The sequence below is a fragment of the Hemitrygon akajei genome, chromosome 5 (assembly GCF_048418815.1).
Source record: "Hemitrygon akajei chromosome 5, sHemAka1.3, whole genome shotgun sequence".
Classification (NCBI taxonomy): domain Eukaryota; kingdom Metazoa; phylum Chordata; class Chondrichthyes; order Myliobatiformes; family Dasyatidae; genus Hemitrygon; species Hemitrygon akajei.
The window spans coordinates 23,926,171-23,949,503 of NC_133128.1; the positions used below are offsets into that span (position 1 = coordinate 23,926,171).

A 23,333-nucleotide genomic window follows, 5' to 3' on the forward strand; every position below is an offset into this window, starting at 1 on the left:
AGTAACTGTTTCTGAATCTGCTGATGTTGAATCCTATGTGGAAGCAAAGACTTGACCTATTACAGAAATTTAAGGTTGGAGACAGTGAAATTTTATTTTCTCTTTTTAAAACTACACTGGAAATGTTCTTTAGCACTGTCTCCTATTAGATAAATACTGTACCAGGTGGGTACTTTAGAAGTCAGTGGATGAACAATACATCTTTGGACACCCAATGTGTGCAAGTTCACCAGTCCCCTGTGGTACATTTTGTCCATGTTTAACTGAATGTGCAGAAGTGAATGCAGTTAGTGACCTCTATCTCACACACATTTATGTATTACATTGTACCGCTGCCGCAAAGGGTAATAAATTTCATGACATATGCCAGTGATATTAAACCTGATTCTGACATTTTACATTGGTGATGAAAGACATTTTGACCTCCTTGAACAGACTTAAAAAAAAAGCGCAACCGTAATGTACATTGATTTCTTTTGATCTTGAAGATCCAAGGGTTTATCTATTTATCACTTAACATACAAAAATGACCAATTATGTAATTGAAATATGTTCGGTTATAACTTAACAAAAGTGCAAAGTGTTTTTTGCAACATTAAATCATAGTCTAAAGAAATAACTTATCGTCCCATTGGTATGGACCACACTACAGTAAATCTAACGGTGCAATAAAGAAAACAAGTCAAACACTAATTCCCACTCCCTTTCTATATATCCTTCTGAACATATCTGATAATTATCTATTTGCTTTAAGTTGTCTTTACTTCAATGCAACAGCTGAAATATTATACATAATGTAAATACATGAATGGTCTGTGATATTACATCTGGTATATTAAAGATAACTAAACCAGTTAACATATTGAGCAGCTCAATATGCAGTTAATGGAAATTCAATCTATGACTTCCTGGGTCAGCTAACTTCAGTCAGAACAGGGAAGAGGAAATTATCCAGAAGGATGATCAGATGTGTTAAAATTGGGCGAGGAAGACCCTTAAATTCGTCTAATTTAGGTGAATAGGATGACAATATTTACAGTTACACATGATTGTAACATGATGTAACTTTTGACTCTAGGACCAAACAGAAGAAAGAAATTAGCAAAGGAAATATGTATAAATACATTCAAGTTATTTAACCAAATTCAAGCAATATCTTCTGGGCTTTTCTCAATCGCTCTATTTTGCTTTTAAGCTCGTCTCTCTTTCTCTGTGTGTCTTGATCTTCCATCAGATATTCATTGATGCGATCCTTCTCTTGGATGAGCTGTAACATCTCGATCCGTACCTTACTCGCCATTTCATTTAAAATGTAGCAACGTATGACCATGGGAATCTGGTCAGCCAGTCGATTAGAGGCAATCTAGGGAGATGAGAATAAAAATAATGGAAAATGCAAATGAAGCAAAACTTCCCTGTGCATTCTTACAGATTAGTGAGTCCTAAATTCAGACCTAAAGTTTTCAAGAGTGAATTTTCCTACAAAGGGGCTAATGGAATCTGGAGTTTCCTTTTGTGGATGGCATTGATAGTTCTTTATAAAGAACGGTGTTAGGGCATGTGGGTCAGAGGTGAGTAGAAAGAAACAAGCTGCAGTTGCCACAGGGTTGGGAGTCACTTCCTATATTCCTATGAATCTGCTGTTAACCTCTAAGCAGTTCAATGCAAGAAACTTCAACTCATTGTGTAGAATGCAAGTGTTTCCTCATGTCGCAGCTAGCTCTTTCAACAATTGTATTACTGTGAGCAAAGAGGAAATAGCCCACCAGTAGCTAGAACACACTGGACAGTTATCTAATGCGCTTCAGTATTATTTGCAGTATGTTTACCTTGTAGTACGCTTCTAAATGAAATGACATTTCTTTGAGGCTGACACTTCCATGCAATTGAAAAGGGCTACCCTTCAATTTATTCAGGCCTTCGCTATAGAGACCATCCTGAGAGTACACCGTGCTCTCGATCTTAAACTGGGCTTGCAGCAGCTTCTCTGCTTCCCGTTCTTGCTCACAGCTGAGAGTTGCAATTTTGACCTGTAGGCAAAGACAAAAATAGCAAATATAGTCATCTCAAGGCCCACTTTACAGCGGGAAAATTTAGAATCTAAAACAGTTTTACGCTCTATGAAACTGGAAAAGCACCATCAACACAATGCATCACAGTTACCTGTCCAGTCCACTCCAACAGCTCCTCCCCATTCCCACCATCTCCATCACCAAGAGGAACAAGGACCATGGGTGTAGGTGAAAACTACTGCTTGCAGTTCCCATTCTGAGTTGGACACCATCCTAAATCCTGGAACTCTTGCCACAAAAACATCATGGGCAGGTGTGCGGTGGGGAGATCCCTCACCAGCAACAATGTACAGTTTAATAAGGTGGCTCTCTTCCACCTTGATCAAGGACCTTGATAGCAAGGTGCAGGTACTGAAAAATCAATACTGAAAAGCAACTTGTGACCAAGTTGGAAAGAATACTTAAGAACAGGAAATTTAGAAGACTGAGGCATTAAAGGTCTGTGAACACACACAAGGTTAGACAAATCCCCAGGACCAAATAAGATCTATCCCAGAATGCCATGCAAAGAGAAACATGATGACTAGATCCCTGATACTAATTTTTACATCTTCATTAACCACAGGTGAGGCACCAGAAGATGAAATGGCAGGCTCCTGAGACCAGTGACAGCCGGAGGAAGTTGTAAGGAACAGGGTATAAGTTTACTTAGAAAAGGGACAACTGATTAGAGATTAAGAAGAAACACCGAATGCCGTAACAACTCTGAAGGTCATACAGCACTCCTGGAGCCGTAATGCACAGATTGATGTTTCAAGTTGGGAATCTCCACAGGCACCGAGGAAAAGAGGAAAGATTGCCAGAATTTAGCAGTACAAGAAAAGAGCAGATGATAGGTGGAGCCAGATGTGGGGAGGATGATGAGCAGAAGGAACAAGGCAGGGGGTGGTTGTGAGGAGAGGGTTGGGAAAAGAAAAGGAGAAGAAATCTAGGTGGGTACCTGAATGTGTTGAAAGAGAACACAAGAGAATGTAGATTACCTGCCAATGTACATTTAACAGGCATTTGGATAGACACATATATTGGCCAGACATGGAGGCCTTTGGCCCTATTACACCCAAACAGGATGAGCAAGAGAGTTTAAAATCAGAATTAGATTTATTATCACTGACTAAAATGACATTAAATTTGATATTTTGTGGCAGCAGTACAGTGCAAGGACAAAATTACTATAAATGACAAAAATAAATAAATAATGCAAAAGAAAGGTAAGGAAAAGCAGGATGATGTTTGTTGGTTCATGGACCCTTCAGAAATCTGACAGCAGGTGGCAAGAAGCTGCTCTGTGAGTATTTGTGAGTCTTCAGCTTCCTACAGCTCAGCCCATTTTCCATAATACAAATACTCAACACTGAAGATGTGCTTGATTCACAGTTAAGGAATTTACAGTATGATTGAGGGTGCAGGGGTGGCACTTGCTGGTCTCCAGGGACCCATAATGGTACCTCGTCTTTTCAATGGTTTGGTTGAGGATCAGAATACAAAAACTCTATTTTGTACTTTGAGGTCTTCATGCATATGCCAAAAGTGGCAAAATGAAAAATCGAGCCCAGCATCTCTATGCAATTGTAACATGCAATTGAGGGAGAGAGAGGGAGATTTGATCACACACACAGTAATAAAATGTGGACATGTCATCAAGAAGATTTGAAATTTGTTGGGTGGCATTATTGACAGATATGGAAATATGGACGGTATATGGAGTTGAGGTAGAGACCAGCCATCAAATCACAGAAATTTATGACACGAGGGAAGCCATTCATCTTATTTTGTCATTGACTTGACTGAAGCATTGGAAAAGGGGGCCAGCAACAATGGGATGAATGGCCCGTGTTTGTTCCAATGCTCCTATGGCAAAAACAATGGGAATGTAATTGGGCAAGAAATGGTTTGGAATTGGCAAGAACTTCTACCACCCTCCTACCCATTCCTCAAATACTCTCCTGTTCCTCTGGCTAACAGTAGGTAGAAGGTACATGTGCATAAATACTGTACCTTGGCAGCTTTGTAAAGGTTGAAGAAGGCACTGAAATGTTGCTCAGCGACATTTAAAAGAGCTTCCCTTGTGATCTCTACAACAGAAGAGAGGACAAAAGTCACTTTCCAAACCCACCACCAAGTTATCCTGAATCAACTAAAAGAAAATATCACCATTTTGTTTTAGTTGCTTTGGCAAACGATATGAATAAAAGCTTAAAATAGCAATTTGAATGCATTTCCCTTACAGCACTCTTTCTCACATTTTTTCTTCTTTACACCCTCCCTTGTTCTTAGCCACAGGCTAATTGATTCTAACAACTGGTTGGTTATTAATGTTGATATTACTCACACTTGAAGTACTGAGAGCAATTTTGGGGTCCTCTTCTAAGAAAGGATGAGTGGGCATTGGGGACTGTCCAAAGGGGGTTCAACAAGATTATTCCCGGGAATGAAAGAGTTAACATAAGAGGAGTGTCAGATGGCTCTAGGCTGTACTTGCTGGAGTTCTGAAGAATGAGGGGGCTTCCATTGAAACCTGTTGAATATTGAAAGGCCTAGATAGCGTAGATGTGGAGAGGATATTTCCTATAGTGGGGTAGTCTAGGACCAGAGGGCACAGATTAGAAATAGAAGGATACCCCTTTAGAACAGAGATGAAGAGGAATTTCTTGCCAAAGGGTGGTGAATCTATGGAATTCATTGCCACAGGCGGCTCTGGAGATCAAGTCATTGGGTCTGTTTAATGTGGAGGTTGGTAGGTCCTTGATTAATATGGGCATCAAAGATTACTGGGAGAAGGCAGGAAAATGAGGTTGAGAGGGATAAAAAAATTGCCATAATAGAATGGTGGAAAAGATTCAATGGGCCAAATGGCCTAATTCTGCTCTTATGTCTTATGACCGTATCATTGAGTATTTTATTATTACTCTGGGCTCTCTGTGGACATTCAAAAGTCAACTGCACAAGGGTATATCGCTGTAGAGACAGAGAAAGAACACGAGACTGAGATGATATTGGTCTACAAGACAGGTTCAACTACTTCAATATAACAATCTCAGCAAAAATAAATGAACTTTCATATGTTTTGGACATGTCCAAGTCTTGGAAAATATTGGAAAGAGGTATTTCAAACTTTCTTGATACTTTTCAAAGTAAACTTTAAGTCTAATCCTTTGACCACTTTATTTGGTATTGTTGGAGAGTCATCTGACTTCCACATCTTGGATTTTATTTCTCTTATGGCCAGAAGGACGCTCTGGCTTAAATGGAAAGATGCAGCCCCTCCTATTCACACCCAGTGGTTACGTAATGTGATGTCATGTTTAAATTTAGAGAAGATTCAATGTTCAATCTCTGAATCTGGTCAAGACGTTCAAACATTGTGAGGACCTTTTCTGAATTTTTTTCAAAACCTTTGATTTCTTGTTAAAGCATAGATGATGACTAATAATTTTTTTCCCTTTTTTTCTTTACTAATCAGCTTCGGTCTTGGTAGTGGGTTAGATTTTTTATTTATATAATAAAATCACTATATTTCAATGTTACAAATTAATTAATCTGTATGAATACAGGGTTAAGTCTTTATATGCAATTTAGTATAATATATTGATATATTTTTTCTTGTACTCTGTATTATATGTAAATTAATAAAAATATTGGAAAAAGAATAAATGAACTAAGACTGAAGCTCGTGAATCTGCTGGGGAGAGGAAGATGAAATGTGCTGGAAAGCTCCTTCAAAGAGTTGAAGAAATCTCAGGCTCCTTCTTAATATGATTCTGGGGGGAGGGGTCTTTGGCCACTATTGTTAAAGAACTACAAGAAGTTTAGCCGCTGGTTTTTGTCACTCCCACATTTGTTTCCAATGAGCTCAATACATAGACAGGAAGGTAAATTTCAGCCCAGGTACACCTACCACTGGTGAATTTAGGTGGTGACATCCACCTCCATTGACTAAGTCTGCTTTTTCCACTGCCTTGGGAAAGTGGACAACACAATCAAGGACCCCTCCATCCTGCTCATTCTCTCTTCTCCCCTCTCATTGGTCAGAAGAGACAAAAGCTTGAGAACACAGTGCATCAGGTTGAAGAACAGGTTCTACCCTGTTAAAAGACTCTTGAATGATAAAGGATCTCTTGCATGATAAACTCTTGAACTCTCAGTCCACCTCACCATGGCCCATGTGCTTTCTCTATCTGCACTGCATTTTTTCTATAATTATAATGCTATATTCTGCATTTTTATATCGTCCACTTTTGTACTGCCTTGATACATGGACTGACCTGACTGAATGGCATCCAAACAACAGCTTTTCACTATTTCTTGATACATGTGACAAGAATGAAGCAATTACCAAAACCTTTGATGAATATTTTCATTAGAATAGCCAGTATTCTTACAGTTCAAAGTTGTGCACCTTATGCATAGCAGTCACATACCAGTAATACACTTCATTTTTCTCATCGCTGGATCTTCAAGTTGAGCAATCTCTTTCTTCATAAGAGATTCAAAGGTTTTGTAGTTGATGAACCCAGGCAGCTCTCTTCCACGGTACAGATCTTCATATTGGAGAACTTCGTCACGGACATAGTCTCGGACTGACACCGAAAAGATATGTAAGACTCGTGTTCTTTTACAGTATCACATCTGAAAGGCAATATGTAGATCAGTGGTTCCCAAACTGTTTTGGGCCACTGCCCCCTTGGCGGCAGACCGCTTACTCACCATCCGCTCTCCTTTTCCGGTCATTACATAAAAACTATAATGAATTTTGATTTACAATGCACAGTGAAAGAAAATAGGAACTGCAAATTCAACGCAGTGACAAATAACTGCAAAAAAATATTAAAACTATTTAAAGCTACAAATAAAATTATTTAATTGCTGTAATTACAGTAAAAGCAATTTTCATCAACTACCTACAGAGGCAGTATTGTCAAAAATCAATGCTAGAGTAATTTAGAAGGTCAATGGATGGAAGTGAACCGTCCACATTTCGGGCCAAGTCCCCTTATCAAAAATACTGACCTCAGTGCTGGAATGTGTGGCGACATATGGAGGCTGCCCTCAGCACATCCCCAGGTTGTGTTGGTTAACACAAATGACACATATATTGTCTGTTTCAACATATATGTAATAATCTGAATCTGACCTGCAGAATCACTTGCGTCTCCGTGTGTACATTCCTTCCTTGCCCTAAGGGGGCACTGATTTACTCACTGATGATTCAGGCACGGAACTAACTATCCTGGTTAACAGAGTACCCTGTACTTGGTAGCACCTCAGGGCAGGGAAAATCAGGCAGAAACAAGCAGAGGTAAGGTGCCTCCATTTCTCCTAATGATTGATACAGAATGTCTCTCCTCTTGACCTTTTTCCAAATGAACCTTGCAACGCAAATATCCAGAAGCAGGAAGGTGTCAGTCCACAGCCTCCTCTACTGCTGCAATGAAGCCATACTCAGGTTGGAGCAGCAACACCTTCTATTCCGTCTGGGTAGCTTCCAGCCTGATGGCATGAACATCAATTTCTCAAACCTCTGGGAATTGTCTCCTCCTTCACCATTCCCATTCCTGTTCCCCTCTCTCACCTCGTCTCGTCCCTCTGGTGCTCCTCCCCTTTCCCTTTCTTCCATGGTCTTCTGCCCTCTCCTATTTGATTTCCCCCTTCTCCAGCCCTTTATCTCTTTCACTAATCAGCTTCTCAGCTCCTCACTTCACCCCCCCTCCCCGTTTCACCTATCACCTGCCACCTTGTACTTCTTCCTCCCCTCTCCCCCCACCTTCTAGCTCTAACTTCTCATCTGTTTTTCCAGTCCTGAGGAAGGGTCTCAGCCCAAAACATCAACTGTTTACTCTTTTCCACAGATATTGACTGGCCTGCTGAATTCCTCCAGCATATTGTGTGAGGTGCCTTTCAACATTAGCCTGTTGGATTACATTTAATCAGCAAACTAGATCATACAGCCTAACCCACAACAGTCAATTAAACAAGGTAACTCCAGTGATTACTCTACTCACAGTCTGATATTCTCTTTGCCAGGAATAAATTCCATGTTGCAAACTCCTTCCGCACTTTGCTGATGTACCTTTCTCCTTTTGCCTTGTCATACGGCTCCTCCCCTGACGTCAAACTTTTAACATGGCTGCAGAAATCATTGATTTTCTGTGATGAAATGACAAGGTTTGTAAAATTACTGGCGTAACCACTTAGGAAGGAATAAAACAAAAAAGACCACTGGAAGGCATTGTTGTACCCAGAGCTTCTTTTCCAAGTGAAACTTTGAGACCTGAATGTCAGGAGATCATTGGCTTTCAGACTGCAGGCCGACCAATGGTGAGAGATTCATTGTGTGACTAGTACATGCAATTAAATAAGGGTAAGTTGTGTTAGTGGATTATGGGTAAAGAAAAGTAGGGTGGAGAGGGTAGTTTGGTACAGAGAGGGAGAATTTCAGGGACATTAGTGGCTCTGCTCAAGAGCATTGGTCTGGAGTAATTGATAACACTGGACAGTAAGCATCTTGTTTCTTGAATACGTTTCGACGTATCTTATGGATTCTGGGCCGCTGATCATGAAAATCAACATGGAATTTCCCCAACACGCATCCTTTTTTTTGAAATTGACCATATTTGTTATTTCAATTTATAATTCAAGTCAGAATAACCGATGGCAAGACGAAGGAAGGCACTTTTGTTGGTCCACAAATTAAAACAGTTCATCAATGATAGGCAATTCAAAGGATTTCCAGTGGAACCATGTGATTTTCTCGGGAAAATGTTCAAGAATGTCATTTCTTAGCATCTACAGAGCACCAGACTACATGCAGTTGGTCTGTACAACATGCTTCAAGCATTAAAAACCATGAAGTGCAACATGTCACTAAAGACTTATTTTCTGCATTCCCGTTTAGACTTCTTCCCTGCAAATCTTGGTGCTGTCATTGAGGAGCATGGTGAGAGGTTTCACCAGGACATTGCAGTGATTGAGAAATGGTACCAGGGCAACTGGAATCCACCAAAGCTGGCTGATTATTGTTGGACACTTAAGCCAGCAGCCTCAGGCACTGAGTAGAAACAAAAATCATCAACAAAACATTTTTAACTTAGTTGAACTTAGTGGCTGGGAAAATGGTGCAGGGCCAGGGTAATGAACTTAGAGCATGGATCAGTACATGGAACTATGACATTGCTGAAACTTGGTTGAGGAATGGGTAATTAATGTAGCAGGTTTTCAAAGTTTTAGAAAAGATAGAGGGGGAAGTAAGAGAAGTGTGTGGGGGGGTGGAGTTTCACTACGAATCAGGGACAATTTCACAGCTGCACTCAGGGGAGACACGATGGAGGGGTCAGACACTGAGTCCATTTGGGTGGAACTCAGGAACAGGAAGGGTGAAATCACTCTGATAGGATTGTACTACAGAGCCCTAATAGACACCGGGATATTGAAGAATAGATAAGTAATCAGATTAAAGAAATGTATAAAAATAACAGGGTTATTGTCATGGAAGATTTCAATTTCCCTAATTTAAACTGGAACCGTCTTAGTACAAGGGGTTTAGATGGGGCAGAATTTGTTAAGTATATTATAGAAGGTTTCTTAAATCAATCTGTTGATGGGTCCAACGAGACCTGGTGTTGGGTAATGAGCCTGGCTGGGTAACTAACTTTTCAATAGGTGAACAGTTAGGGAGCAGAGAGCACATCTCCTTATTTTTCAGGATAGCTACAGATAAGGACAAGAATGGTCCTAGTGGGTTAGTTTTAAATTGGAGTCAGACAAAATTACGAGGGCATTAGACAAGAATTAAGAAGCATTAATTGGGAACACCTTTCTCTGACAAGTCCATATCAGACACGTGGAGGGTGCTTAATGATCAATTGCACGGAGTACAGGAAAGGTATGTTCCTGTTAGAAGGAAGGAAGGGGATGGAAAGATAAGAGAACCATGGACTTGGATGTCCAGAGAGGTGATGAATTTAGTCAAAAAGGAAAAGTATGTAAAGCTTCAGAAGTTAGAATCAAATGAAACACGTGAGGAGTAAATGCCAGAAAGGAACTAAAGAAGGGAATTGAGAAAATCAGGAGGGGCTATGAAAAGCCCCTGGCAAATAGGATTAAGGAGAAGATTAGAGAGAGGGTAGAACCAATCAGAAACCATGTGCCTGAAGTCAGAGGAGGTAAAGAGGTCCTGAATGAATACTTCTCTTCAGTGTTGGTCTTTGACAAGTGTAAGGTCAGTATAGAACAGACTCATGCACTGGAACCTGGCCTTCATTTGCCGGGGGATCAAGCTCAGCAGCTGAGGTAATGTTGCAACATTATCAAACTCTGGTTAAACCCCACTGTGATCAGTATTACGTTCAGTTCTGATCGCCTCATTATGGTAAGGATGTACAAGCTTTAGACTGGGTTCAGAGAGTATTTACCTGGATTAGAGAATATGTGTTATGAGTTGGGGGAGATAAGGGATAGGTCCTTAATGAAAAATTTACTTCAGCATTCACCAGTGAGATGGATGTTAATGAATGTGAGATCAGTGTGGATAGGCTAATATGTTGAATTTAAGAAAGAGGTTGGCTTGGAAAATTTGAAAAGCATTAGGACAGGTAAGTCTCCTTCAGTACTTCAGTACTGAACTATACTGAAGTTACAGTATACTTCAGGCTACTATGGGAAGTGAGGGAAGAGATTGCTACAATTTAGTAGTTGATCTTTGTGTCTTCACTGACCACAGGAGTAATACCAGAAGACTGGACAGTGGCATATGTTATTCCTTCGATCAAGAAAGTTTATAGACCATTGAGTCTTATGCCAGTGGTAAGGAGACCATTGGAGAGAATAGAGACAGAATCTATGAGCCAGCGTGGCTTTGTGAGGGGTAGGTTGTGTCTCACAAGCCTGATGGTATTCTTCGAAGGAGTAACCAAACAGATAGATGAAGGCAGAGCAATGGATATGGTGTATGTGGATTTTAGTAAGGTGTTTGACAAGGTTAATCACGGCAGGTTCATTCAGAAAGTCGGGGGCATGGGATCCAGGGACACTTGGCTGTTTGGATTCAAGGCAAAGTATACAAGTAGATAGAGTATATTCTGCCTGGAGATTTGGGACTAGTGGTGTTCCATAGACATCTATTCTTGGACCCCTGTTTTTTGTGATTTTTATGAATGACTTAGATGAGGGAAATGCAACGATGTGTTAGCACTTTTTCAGGTGACACAAAGGTCACTGGTGTTGTGGATAGTGCGAAAAGTTGTCGTAGGTTACAGTGGGACATTAATAACTGGGCTGAGGAAGCTCCACAGGAGTTCAATCTGTAAAATTATGAAATGATACACTTTGGAAGGTTATACTTTAAGGCAGAGTACAAGGTTAATGGCAGGATTCTTAGCTGTGTGAAGGATCTTGACACCCACGGAGTTGCTGCATTAGTTGATAGGATGGCAGATGGCATGTTGGTCTTCATTAGTCAGGGGATTGAGTTCAAGAGCCATGGGGTGATGTTGAGCTCTGTAACCCCGGTTCAACCACTCAGGAAACAAAGAAAGCCCTTAACTCCGAGTGGAGTCATCGGGACGCTGTCATGACAGCGTGTTTTTAGCAGGCTTTCTTGTTTTTACAAGGCTGAGTTGCTAGCTCGATGCTCAACCCAGCGCGGATGGAAAACGTGCAAGGGAGCCGGCTGGATTCGAACTCGGGAGCCTTCACTCTGAAATTTGGTGCTGATGCCACTACGCCACCAGCTGGCCAGACCACTCATGGATTATTGTATTTAGTTCTGGTTGCCTTATTATAGGAAGGATTTGAAAGCTCTAGAGAGGGCGCAGAGGAAATTTACTAGAATCCTGTCTGGATTAAAGAATGCCTTTTGAGCAAAGGTTGACTGAGCTAGGGTTTTGTCTTTGTAGTGAACTAGGGTAAAAGACAATTTGACACAAGTGATTAAGAGGACAAAAGGGATACTTAGAGACAACTAGCATCTTTCAGCTGGGGTGACAATAGCCAATATGAGATTACATACTTTCAAGGTGTTTGGAGGAAAGTATAGGGGTAGTGTCAGAGACAGTTTTCTTTTTACAGAGAGTGGCAAGTACATTGGTTGCACTGCCAGGGGTGGTGGTAGAGGCAGATATATTAGGGTCATTTATGATACTTTGATAGGCACATGGATGATAGAAAAATGGAGGGCTATGAGGGAGGGAAGGGTTAGATTGATCTTGGAGTAGTTTAAAAGTTCAGCACAGCATCATGAGCTGAAGAGACTGCACCATGCTTTTCTGTTCTACGTTTCATGAATGTTGCTATTGAACAGCCTAAATGTAGCCATTAAATAGAGAGAACCTTACCTCAATTATGAATGTCATTTTCTCACTGTAAGAAGAAGGGACCGCAGCGTTGTACATCTTCATACATTTCAATGATTTGTTTAGTTCCTTGTCAATGTCCATTCGCAACTGAGGCAACGATTTCTTGAAAAGACAGATTGTGCAAAGATCACTGTGTGTTTAGTGGAAAGGTGAGCCTGCCAGTTCTGATGCTAACTCCTCACTTTTACATCCTGACTTATTCCATAATCCCCTTCTCTGAAGGAAAGCTTGTAGCATGAACTCATGCCAACCAGAGTGTTTTGAGATGCAATGCAATATTTCTGAACTTGAATATTAAATAGGTAATTTCATTCTACGGCAATCCACTTGAGAGAGCATATTTTATCATCTCGTCTTGGATGATGTCATTCCTACTCTACCATAGTGCTCAGTGCAAATCCCAAGCCTCTAATATGACACTTGATTCTCGAACTTTTGATTATAGTCACTGTAGCATAACCAGAGAGTGACAACAAACCTTGCTCTGTCCATTAATGTTGTCTAAATTGCCCACCTTCCCCAGTAATATTCCACTTATCTGATGATCTGTAAGTAATTTTTTTTCATTGCACATGAGCATACATGTATTCTGCATTACTCACTTTTGACTTTCAGTCTTTGCACCTCTGCACAATTATGTCAACTTCTGCTTACTGCCATGTCTTGATCCCACTAATTTTATACACCCATCCCACATTCCTGGTCCTATGCTTGGGTCTTCCTTTTCAGAAGAACTTGCTATTCCCACCTCTCTATCAAGAAGTAGCAGCTGTAAGATCAGGGTTCAACTCCCAGTGTTGTTTTGTAAGGAATTTATATGTTCCACCCATGGCCATTTGGGTTTCCTCGAGGTGCTCCAATTTCCTCCCACATTTTAAAGATATACAGATCACGGTTAGCAAATTATGCAACGTTGGTGACAGAAGACAGAAGCAACACCTGCAGGCTCTCCAGCCCCACCCAACCCTCCCCACCCAGCACATACGTGGACTGTTTTGATCACTGACCCAAAGCAATGTATTTCAATATGTTTTGATGTTTTAATCCCAGGCTAATCACAAGACAATTTACAATGACCAATTAACCTACCAAATGGTACATCTTTGGACTGTGGGAGGAAACTGAAGCGGTCACGGCAAGAACAAACAATTCCCACTGTTCCCTATAGGCAGTGACATGCATTGAACCTGGGTTGCTGGTACTGTAAATTGTTGTGCTAGCCACTATGTTACAGTGTCACCCTTTGATGTACATGTGACAAATAAAACTAATCTTCCTCTTTTTCTTCAATTTTTTTTTCTAACATGTTACCTCACATTAGCTGAGGTAATAACACTCCCCAGCAGAAAGATTCTCTTAATCAGCTAAATGCCACAAATTCAGGCTTACAGTTCAGAAATCCAAAGATGATCTGAAACCGCAATATATCCAAAAGAATTCCCAAAATTCATCTTATTATTTGTGGTAATATTACTTCCTGTGTTGTGCCTAAGTTACATTGATCTGGTGGTTTACATGTATATGATTGAATGACAATAAACTTTGACTTGGACTAAATATGCTCCAGTTAAACAAAACCCATTTTAGTCTCATCAGAGTTCCCCACAAAATTCATGGTAGTGATGCTGAATTGTTTGTACTTTAAATATACAATTGAGCATAATGCACTATATATTATCAAAAACTGAGATTGCTTTACAGAATATGACTTACATTAATGTGGTTAACAAGTTCCTTTGTTAGCCGAACAGCCAAATTTGAGATACCAGCCTTTCCTTCTTCAAAAAGTTGCCTAGTTAATAAAATTTTGAAGAATATCATAGTCAAGGCTGATATTTTATGAGATAATGGCAAAATAATCCAACTGTTTTTGCATTGCCTTAACTGGGAAGTGCTATGTATATGAAGTGTGGAGACGGTACTAACAAGCCTCATAATATACTAGCAACATAAGCCAGGTGGGCCCATGATCCAGGTAGTACCACGCTTTCTTGCACCTCCTCCACACTGGATTATCTCCACTCTGGGCAATCCTAGTACTGAATTTAGAATCCTCCCCATGCTGCTCATAAACTCTGAACTGAAGGATGTGGAACACAATACGGTCAACGTTATCACTCGATCAGTCAGCACCAGTAATGCAACATTCCTAGTTTCCATGGGTAAGCTATTGGAACACAGACAACTCCAACAGAAATGGAGATGGAAGAGCAAGCACTACCTTTATGGCTGAACACAATCTTTTTACACAAATCAGAAACCACTGGGGATGCTGTGTTTGTCTCTCTCTCTCCCTAGCAAGAGAGACAACCAGATCATCTCCGAGTGTCTCTATCATCTGCTGTTTCGATTTCACATTTCCAGCATCTGCTGTTTTGTTCTTGCCTCACTATCTCCCCATTGTCCACCAGCAGTAAATAACCGGAAAAGTCCAGTGTATTCCTTCTGATTCTCTGTGCGTGAAAACTGACAAACTTGGGCAATCTACACCTTTCATTTTACCAATCTCACACTTTAAGTGACACTTCCCCAGCTCCATCATCACATTCTGCACCATGTCAAACACTTTCACCTTTGTTCCTCAGTCAGCCTGCTCACGTACTGTCTGATAGAGCAGTGAATGAGGCACACGGCAAGCTTGCCTTCAATGGTGAGGACACTGAGAATGGGAGTGGGGCCATATAACAACTTCCAATCCTCAAGGACCCTGTTATGTTTTGTAACTTCAAAACATTAAACTAATTCAAAGAAAGACACAAAGAGTCCAAAATACGAGTGTAAATTTGAGTTAACTTAAAGCAAGGCGCCCACTTATTATGATGACTTAGCAATTAATGTATTTTTACAAATAACCTGTAATTAATTATTTAAACAGGAATGCTTAATCACACACACACACACACACTCACACTCTCTCTCTCTCTCTCTCTCTCTCTCTCTCTCAAATATTAAAAATACAACAGACCTAACCATGCAGGCCATGGTCTCTTCTCACTGCTGCTATTGTGAAGGAGGTACAGGTCCCTTAGGTCCCACACCACCAGGTTCAGGAACAGTTATTACCCTTCAACCATCAATCTCCTGATCCAGCATGGATAGTCTCACTCACCACAACACTGAAGTGATTCCAAAGCGTATGAACCCACTTTCAAAGACTCTACAATTCATGTTCTCAGTATTATTTATTACTTAACATTTTCTTTTTGTATCTGCACTTTTTGTCGTCTTTTGCACGTTGTTTGTTTGTCCATCTTTGTGTGTAGTTTTTCATTGATCCTGTTGTGTTTCTTTGTATCTACTGTGATTGCCCACGACATGTATGTTAAATTGACTTTGAACTTTGGTTAAGAGTACTCTGTGCAGTTCTGTTTGTCATGTTACAGAAAAGATGTGATTCAGCTAGAAAGGGTGCAAAAAAGACTCAAAGATTTTTCCAGGACTGAGGAGTTTGACTTATAATGAGTGACCCGATAGGCTGGGACTGCTTTCCATGGAGTGAAGGAGGCAGAGGGGTATCTTTATTCCTTGTTTACAATTCATGACGGGTATGGATATGGTAGATAGTCAAAGTCTTAGGACGGAAGTTTAAGATGAGAGGGGGAAGATTTAAAAGAGTTCTGAGGGCCTAATTTTTCCCATACAGAGTGGTGGGTGTACAGAACAAGCTGCCAGAGGAAGTGGTGGAGACAGGTACAGTTATAAAATTTAAATGATATTTGGACAAGTGGCTGGATAGGGAAGTTTGAGGGACATGGGTTCAATGCAGGAAAATCGGACCAGTTCAGGCCGGAATGGACAAGTTGGTTTTAAGGGTCCGTTTCTGGTTTGTATACTTCTCTGACCTAGCAGTAAAAATTAATGTTACATGGAAAAGATTGAGTGGTTTTGATTCCTGAAAACCACTGTTTGTTTTCCTAGAGAGTTTATCTACCATTGCCACGCCCCTTTTGAATGACAAGCAAATTCATTACGCAACATTAACTCACACCATCCTCAGCTGCTGTGTATAAATCATGCCATTTGTATTTTTTCTAATATATGGTTTGAAATAATGTTTTGGCTGAATTTTTTGTCAGATATTGGAGGAATATTAATATTATTCAAGTCAATTCAGGTTATTGTTAGAGCCTCAAATATCCATCTTAGTGCAAATGGTTCAAATCCAGAGAATAACATGCATTTGACTCCAAACCTCTGACCATTCCAATGTGAAACTAAAGTTGCATCCTGATAGTAATGAGATGAAAGACACCATAAGAATTCATTAATATAAACAATAAAATCAAAATAAGAAAAAAGACTGTGAGCAAATAACAAGATGGAGGAGCTAGTAAGAAATATACTGAGAGATTAATTAAAAATGTGTCTCCCATCTTTTACCTGAATTGTTCATGGTCTTCAAAAAAAGCCTTTTCCTTCATGATAGCATCACTGAGTGCTATTTTGTCATTGATATCTTTCTGGCCTCGACACTTAACAATCATGTAACCCTTACTCAGCTCCACCACCAAGTTCTTCACAATGTCCACCACGTTCATTTCTGTTCCTTTGTCAACCAGGTCAGGTTTTGTTAAAATGCCTTCAGAATGTAAAAAAGAGAAAAGGTGATAAAATTAATTTGTTTTGATTGATGGAATGTTAAGATTAACTTTGAGGAGTGTGTTGTACTAAACTTTGTAAAATACTGGGTGAATGTCTCAACAGTTCAAAATGACAATTTAACTCTTTATGAGCTTGCAGCACGTGGCGTATCTGTACAAATTAAACACTACAAGTTTGTTTCTGGCTAATGGTTGCTGATAGCAGCTGGATCCTTTCTTAGTCTCAGGCATCATTAACATGAGGATGTCTGTAATGACTGTTGGTCACTTTGAGAGCTAAGGTGAAGGATTCTTTCTTAGTGACTATCAAGTTGGCTTGATGGATCCTTTTATTGGATTCAGTCTTATCGCCTATATGTAATATTAATGTTATTTTGTAACTAAAGAAATATTAAGCAGAAAACATTAGTGGATAAGGAGTGACCATTAAAGTGTCCAATTTATTTATAAGAATACGTGCAACGAAGGTGGAGGCAGAGTCATGATGGTGCTAAGTTGCAATTCCTTCACATTCATCTATGAAAACAGCTTAATTTCTACCACTGATGTCTCCCCTTCTCCCTCTCAGTGTGGATAGAGTTCTGTTGAAGACCCTGACCTGGAGTTATACTCAGACTTTGGTTCATTGCGGTAGTGGGAACCGCTCTCAGGGACTCATGACCAGCCACTTTTCGAAATCCCTAGGATATGGCCTTGAAGACTAGTGCCCCTTTGTGGTTCCGAGGTCTCGTGGCCCTGGGAATGGGATTATTCTAAGCTGCTACCACCAACTGAAGCATCATGGAAGAGAACGGAACATCGGGAACAGCAAATCACCTGTGGGAGGCTGTGTGCTCACTCTTTCTCCCCCTCTCCCATCGGTGTCTGTTGCCGAGTCACAGCACCCAGAGTAAACAGTGATACGACAAGACTTCTAACACCGTAAATCAATGAGTTGTCTCCCCTCTCACTGTGAAAGGGGACACCTCCTTTTCCCTTTGCTAGGGAGAGGGCGAGAGCCTGTAGCATGTCGAGTTGTCAGGTGAATGATTAGTTTTTATTGTCCTGTAGATCATGGTCTTTAACGGAGTGTTACTATTGCTTGTTTGGTGGGTGGAGGGTGCTGATGCCTTTTTGTGAAAGTGGGTGCAGTTGTTGCTTTGCTACTGCTTGTGCGTGGGGGGGGGGGCTTTAGGGTGCTGTCATTCATTCCTTGGGGCACTCGTCTGTTTTTGTGGATGTCTGTGAAGAATTTCAGGATGTATATTGTATGCATTTGTCTGATATTAAATGGAACTATTGAACTATTGAGCAATGTTAGTGAACATGAGTTGTTTGAAAGTACAAAACCAGGCTGAGTTCACATTGTGAGATCGCCCAACAGCAGCAACAATCAAGTGTTGTGAGACCTGAAATCTTTGTGACTTACTACGTAGTACTTTGGGTGGATTCTTTGTGCTTTCTATTTTATGATAATTAGGCTTTGGTTGTGCTTGCATGCTTATTAGCATGTCTCCTGGTCACTCGAATAGTTTGGGGCTAATCCACAAAGGAGAGTGGGAATGGAGAGAAAGGATTGGGAGCTACTAACACAAGGCATGGTTGAAGCTGATAAACAAAATTAAGTACTTTTGATAAATAGATGAAAGTAGATTTTCAGTTTTATTCAATACTATAATCAAGTAGTATTTCATGGTGCATTGGGGACAGTGACGTTGAATACACTGCTTAAGATGACCTCAAAGACAGCTTGCTTCATGTTACTGTCCACAGGTTGGGGAAAAGTTGATGGGAGAGTGGAGTGTTTTATGCTCTAGGGTGGTGAACCTGAAGTGGAATTTCTTTAGCCAGAGGATGGTGAACCTGTGGAGGCCGTCTACTGGGTATATTTAAAATGGAGGTTGATAGGATCTTGACCATTGTGAGCATCAAAGGTTACTAGGAGAAAGCGGGAGAATGGGCTTGAATAGGATAATAAATCAGCCACGATGGAATGACAGAGCAGACTAGATGGGCCGAATGGGTTAATTCTACTCCTATGTCTTATAGAATGTGTTGCGACCAGGAGGATCTGGACCATCAATCCTAAGACTTTCTCCAGCGGTCGGATGTAGGAAATGCTTCTATATTTCTATGTAATTACCCAGAGTTCTGTCCCCGGTAGGATCCACTTCCTGAGCCATTTTCAGCGCTTCTGTGGTTGCTATGTCAACATTACATGGCACAACTACAAGATTAATTGTCTCTTGTTTCATAATAAATGATTTAATAAGTTTCTTAATCTGGAATAAAACAAACCACAAAATTGTGGAATCATAAAAAGGTTGACGTTGACAATTCTAAAGTAACCAAATTGAGGTAAAAGTGCAATGGACAACAGAGCAATGAGTAAAACATAAATTGGAGTTGTCTGCTTAAACAGAATGACACACTCAGTGCAGGTTGATGTACAATGATGTAAGGTCCATCAACATATTGGCAAGTTGATTTGGTCTAGGAAATCATTGTGCTATATTTAGCATAATGCTGGTGCTTTATAAGACACCTGCCAGGCCACACTTGGAGTATTGCCAACAGATTTGGGCCCCTTATCTCAGAAAGGATTTTTGCCATTGGAGTGAATCCAAAGAAGGTTCACGAGGATGATTTCAGGAATGAAGGGGTTAGCTTACACGGAGTGTTAGGCAGCTTCGGGCCTGTACTCACTGGAACTTTAAAGAATGTGTGGGGATCTTATTGAAACCTACTGAATGTTGAAAGGACTAGGTAAGGTGGATGTGGAGAGGATATTTCCTCTGGTGGGGGTATCCAGAACTAGAGGGCTCAGCCTCAATACTGAAGGATGAACTTTTAGAACAGAAGTAAGGAGGAATTTTTTTTTTATTCAAAGAGTTATGAATCTGTGGAATGCTCTGCCACAGACTGCAGGCCAAGTCTGTGGGTATATTCAAAGGGGCAGTTTCCTGATTGTTTGGGGCATCAAGGGATATGGTGAGCCGGCAGGTGTACAGGGTTGGGTGGGATCTGGGATCAGCCACGGTGGAATGATGGAGCAGACTCGATGGGCCGAATGGCCAAATTCTGCTCCTGTCTCATGGTCTTATGGTCTTGTCATCAAGCCCAGTGAATGCACAAAATATAAAGGAAATCCAAAAATTCATAACTTCAGGACACACTCAAGTGGTTTAGAGGCAATTAAATATATTCTTGGAACAATTTCACTTGTAAGTAGGAAAAACAGAAGAGAATTGTGATACAGATTCCACAAACAACTTGGGGGTACTTTTCCCTACATTAATTCAAACCATCAGATAGAAATCAGACCCCATTACCTGTTCTCCAATATTAACTGGCTGGTTACCTACTGCTACCCGGGCAATTCCTGGCAAATCTATCAAGGTCAGGTCAGGGACAATGGTGGACTCAATTTCCAGACTGATCAATTCACAGCTGATTCCCACTCCTTGCCCGGCAATACTGTTCTGGGCTGCAAACAGTTACAAATTTCATTGATTTTAATAAAAATAAACAATTAGCAAATTTAGAGACAACAATAAGACACTTTGACTTGTAAAGTGAAGACAGATCTTGTGTTGCCCTGACGTTAACAGCAAAAACCAGGGAATGCTTGTTCATTCCAGGGTGATCCCTGGTGTCATTATCTACAAGGACACCGAATCCCATTTCTTCAGAGTGCCTGAGGCCACTCTAGGGACTGTTTCAGAGCAAAGAGCCTGCTGAACTAACAGAATGTCTTTGACGGCTAGCAAGGCCCAGTGATGACAGTCAAAGGTGACTCTACTGACTTTTTGTTCAAGTTGCTGTTCACTGCAATTAACATCCTACTGACTAACATTTAAAAATTACAAGAAAGCACCTCAAATAAGCTTTTTATACATGGGTTTAATATTAAGTACATGACTGCAATTGATATTCTTGAATTTACTAGTTCCGAGTTATATTGAGAGCATTCAGAATCAGATTTAATGTCACCAGCATATGTCATGAAATTTGCTAACTTTACAGCAGAAGTACAATGAAATACATGATAAATATAGAAAAAACTGAGTTACATTAAGTATATATATGTCTACTGAATAGGCTAAAAAAGTAGTGAAGTTCATGCGTTCAGTGCCCACTTAGAAATCAGAGGGCGGGGGGAAGAAACTTCCTGAATCATTGAGTGTGTGTCTTCAGGCTTCTGTACCTCCTTCCTGATGGTAACAGTGAGAAGAGAGCTTGTCCTGCGTGGTGGGGGTCTTAGTGATGGATGTCACCTTCCTTAGACACCTCTCCTTGAAGATGTCTTGGATACTGCGGAAGCTGGTACCCATGATAAAGCTGTCTAATTTTCCAACTCTTCACAAATTAATTCAATTTTGTGCAGTAGCACCCCCAACTCCCTTCCCACCATACCAAACTGCGATCTAGCCAATCAGATTGCTTGTTACGGTACATTTGTAGAAGTTTGAGTGTTAGACTGGTTTCAGCCTCTGAAAAGGCTGGAGAATTTCCAAATTATTTCCCTCCTGCTACTCTGGGCTTTTTCAGCTCTCCACATTGATGACAAGAAGTTAATTTGCATATGATGTGAGGCAGTCTACTGGATATTTGCATATACTGCAGTTGTGTGAAACAGCAGGATGAATGAGGATAAATTTTCCTGTTCTTCATTGTTCATGGGAGACATTTGGACCAGAAAAACCTTGTCATGGTGCTTTCATTTTTTCCATATTACCTCAGCTTATCTTTCCTTAGAGAGCAGTTAGCCTTACACTAGTCATGGAGGTGGCGTCAACAAACACCGAAACCAAGGGCGACTTCCTCCAGACGGTTCACAAAGCTTCTTTCCACTTCTTTTATGTCTTCTTTTTCTTTCTTTCAAATGTGGTTCTGCTACTGTTGGATCCTGTGAACGACAGTTTGATAGTAAGTTTCCGGGCCAACTGAATGCGCTTTGCGATCTCCGAAGGGGGTTCCGTGAGGAGCCTGGCGATGGTGCACGAGCCTATGTTTGCCTCCATCTGCTCTCGCTGATTAAAGTGCTGAGGAAGATTGAAATCATTGAAGTGAGTGTGGAAGACAGGCCAGTGTTCAGCATTGTCTAGAACCCTCTGGCTTGCAGCTGCCACTGGAAAAAGGCGTCTGCATGCGACAGTCTCTCTGTTCCTCTGGCTCACTGGAAAAAGGCGTCTGCATGCGACAGTCTCTCTGTTCCTCTGGCTCACTGGAAAAAGGCGTCTGCATGCGACAGTCTCTCTGTTCCTCTGGCTCACTGGAAAAAGGCGTCTGCATGCGACAGTCTCTCTGTTCCTCTGGCTCACTGGAAAAAGGCGTCTGCATGCGACAGTCTCTCTGTTCCTCTGGCTCACTGGAAAAAGGCGTCTGCATGCGACAGTCTCTCTGTTCCTCTGGCTCACTGGAAAAAGGCGTCTGCATGCGACAGTCTCTCTGTTCCTCTGGCTCACTGGAAAAAGGCGTCTGCATGCGACAGTCTCTCTGTTCCTCTGGCTCACTGGAAAAAGGCGTCTGCATGCGACAGTCTCTCTGTTCCTCTGGCTCACTGGAAAAAGGCGTCTGCATGCGACAGTCTCTCTGTTCCTCTGGCTCACTGGAAAAAGGCGTCTGCATGCGACAGTCTCTCTGTTCCTCTGGCTCACTGGAAAAAGGCGTCTGCATGCGACAGTCTCTCTGTTCCTCTGGCTCACTGGAAAAAGGCGTCTGCATGCGACAGTCTCTCTGTTCCTCTGGCTCACTGGAAAAAGGCGTCTGCATGCGACAGTCTCTCTGTTCCTCTGGCTCACTGGAAAAAGGCGTCTGCATGCGACAGTCTCTCTGTTCCTCTGGCTCACTGGAAAAAGGCATCTGCATGCGACAGTCTCCCTCTCCCTCTGGCTCCCGGCTCCCAGAGGAAGGTCTCTGCGTTTGACTGGTCTCTTTCTCCCTTGATACTGTCAGAGAATGGCACCATTATCCTGGCTCTTGGGCGAGGTTTAATCAATGCAGTTTGTGTATTCCATTGTAGTTCACATTACGATGTGTTTCTGGCCACTTTGTTTTTCTGTTGCTATATTGGGCAGTCTGAAGATAACAAACCCTGAACTACAGTGAATATGCTTGGACTATTACTTCGATTTTGCGTTTTCTATTCTGTTTTTTTTTGCTCTTCTTTTTGTCGCTGTTTGCATGATTTTTTTTGCAGGGGAGGGGGTCTTGTTGTTTTGCTTTGAATGGATTCCATGGTTTTCTTTGCTTCATGGCTGACCGTGGCAAAGACGAATTGCATACTGTGGTGAAGGGTTGCATACTGCATATATACTTGATAATAAAAG

At 41.1% G+C, this 23,333-nt stretch overlaps 1 protein-coding gene across 4 annotated transcripts in view; it reads right to left on the bottom strand.

Moving 5' to 3' along the window:
- Nucleotides 1–462: 462 nt before the first annotated feature.
- LOC140727553 (interferon-induced GTP-binding protein Mx3-like) overlaps nt 463–23,333 on the bottom strand; it is a 40,791-nt gene continuing 17,920 nt past the window's right edge. For all 4 annotated transcript variants that reach the window (XM_073045029.1, XM_073045033.1, XM_073045032.1 and 1 more), the window contains 10 exons: nt 20,334–20,488; nt 19,145–19,283; nt 16,802–17,000; nt 14,135–14,213; nt 12,401–12,523; nt 8,072–8,216; nt 6,491–6,649; nt 4,068–4,144; nt 1,830–2,030; nt 463–1,363 (listed from right to left, as the gene is read on the bottom strand). In XM_073045029.1, coding sequence (XP_072901130.1) covers nt 1,136–1,363; nt 1,830–2,030; nt 4,068–4,144; nt 6,491–6,649; nt 8,072–8,216; nt 12,401–12,523; nt 14,135–14,213; nt 16,802–17,000; nt 19,145–19,283; nt 20,334–20,488 — 1,505 coding nt within the window. In that variant the 3' untranslated portion in view covers nt 463–1,135. The remainder of the gene's footprint in view (nt 1,364–1,829; nt 2,031–4,067; nt 4,145–6,490; nt 6,650–8,071; nt 8,217–12,400; nt 12,524–14,134; nt 14,214–16,801; nt 17,001–19,144; nt 19,284–20,333; nt 20,489–23,333) is intronic.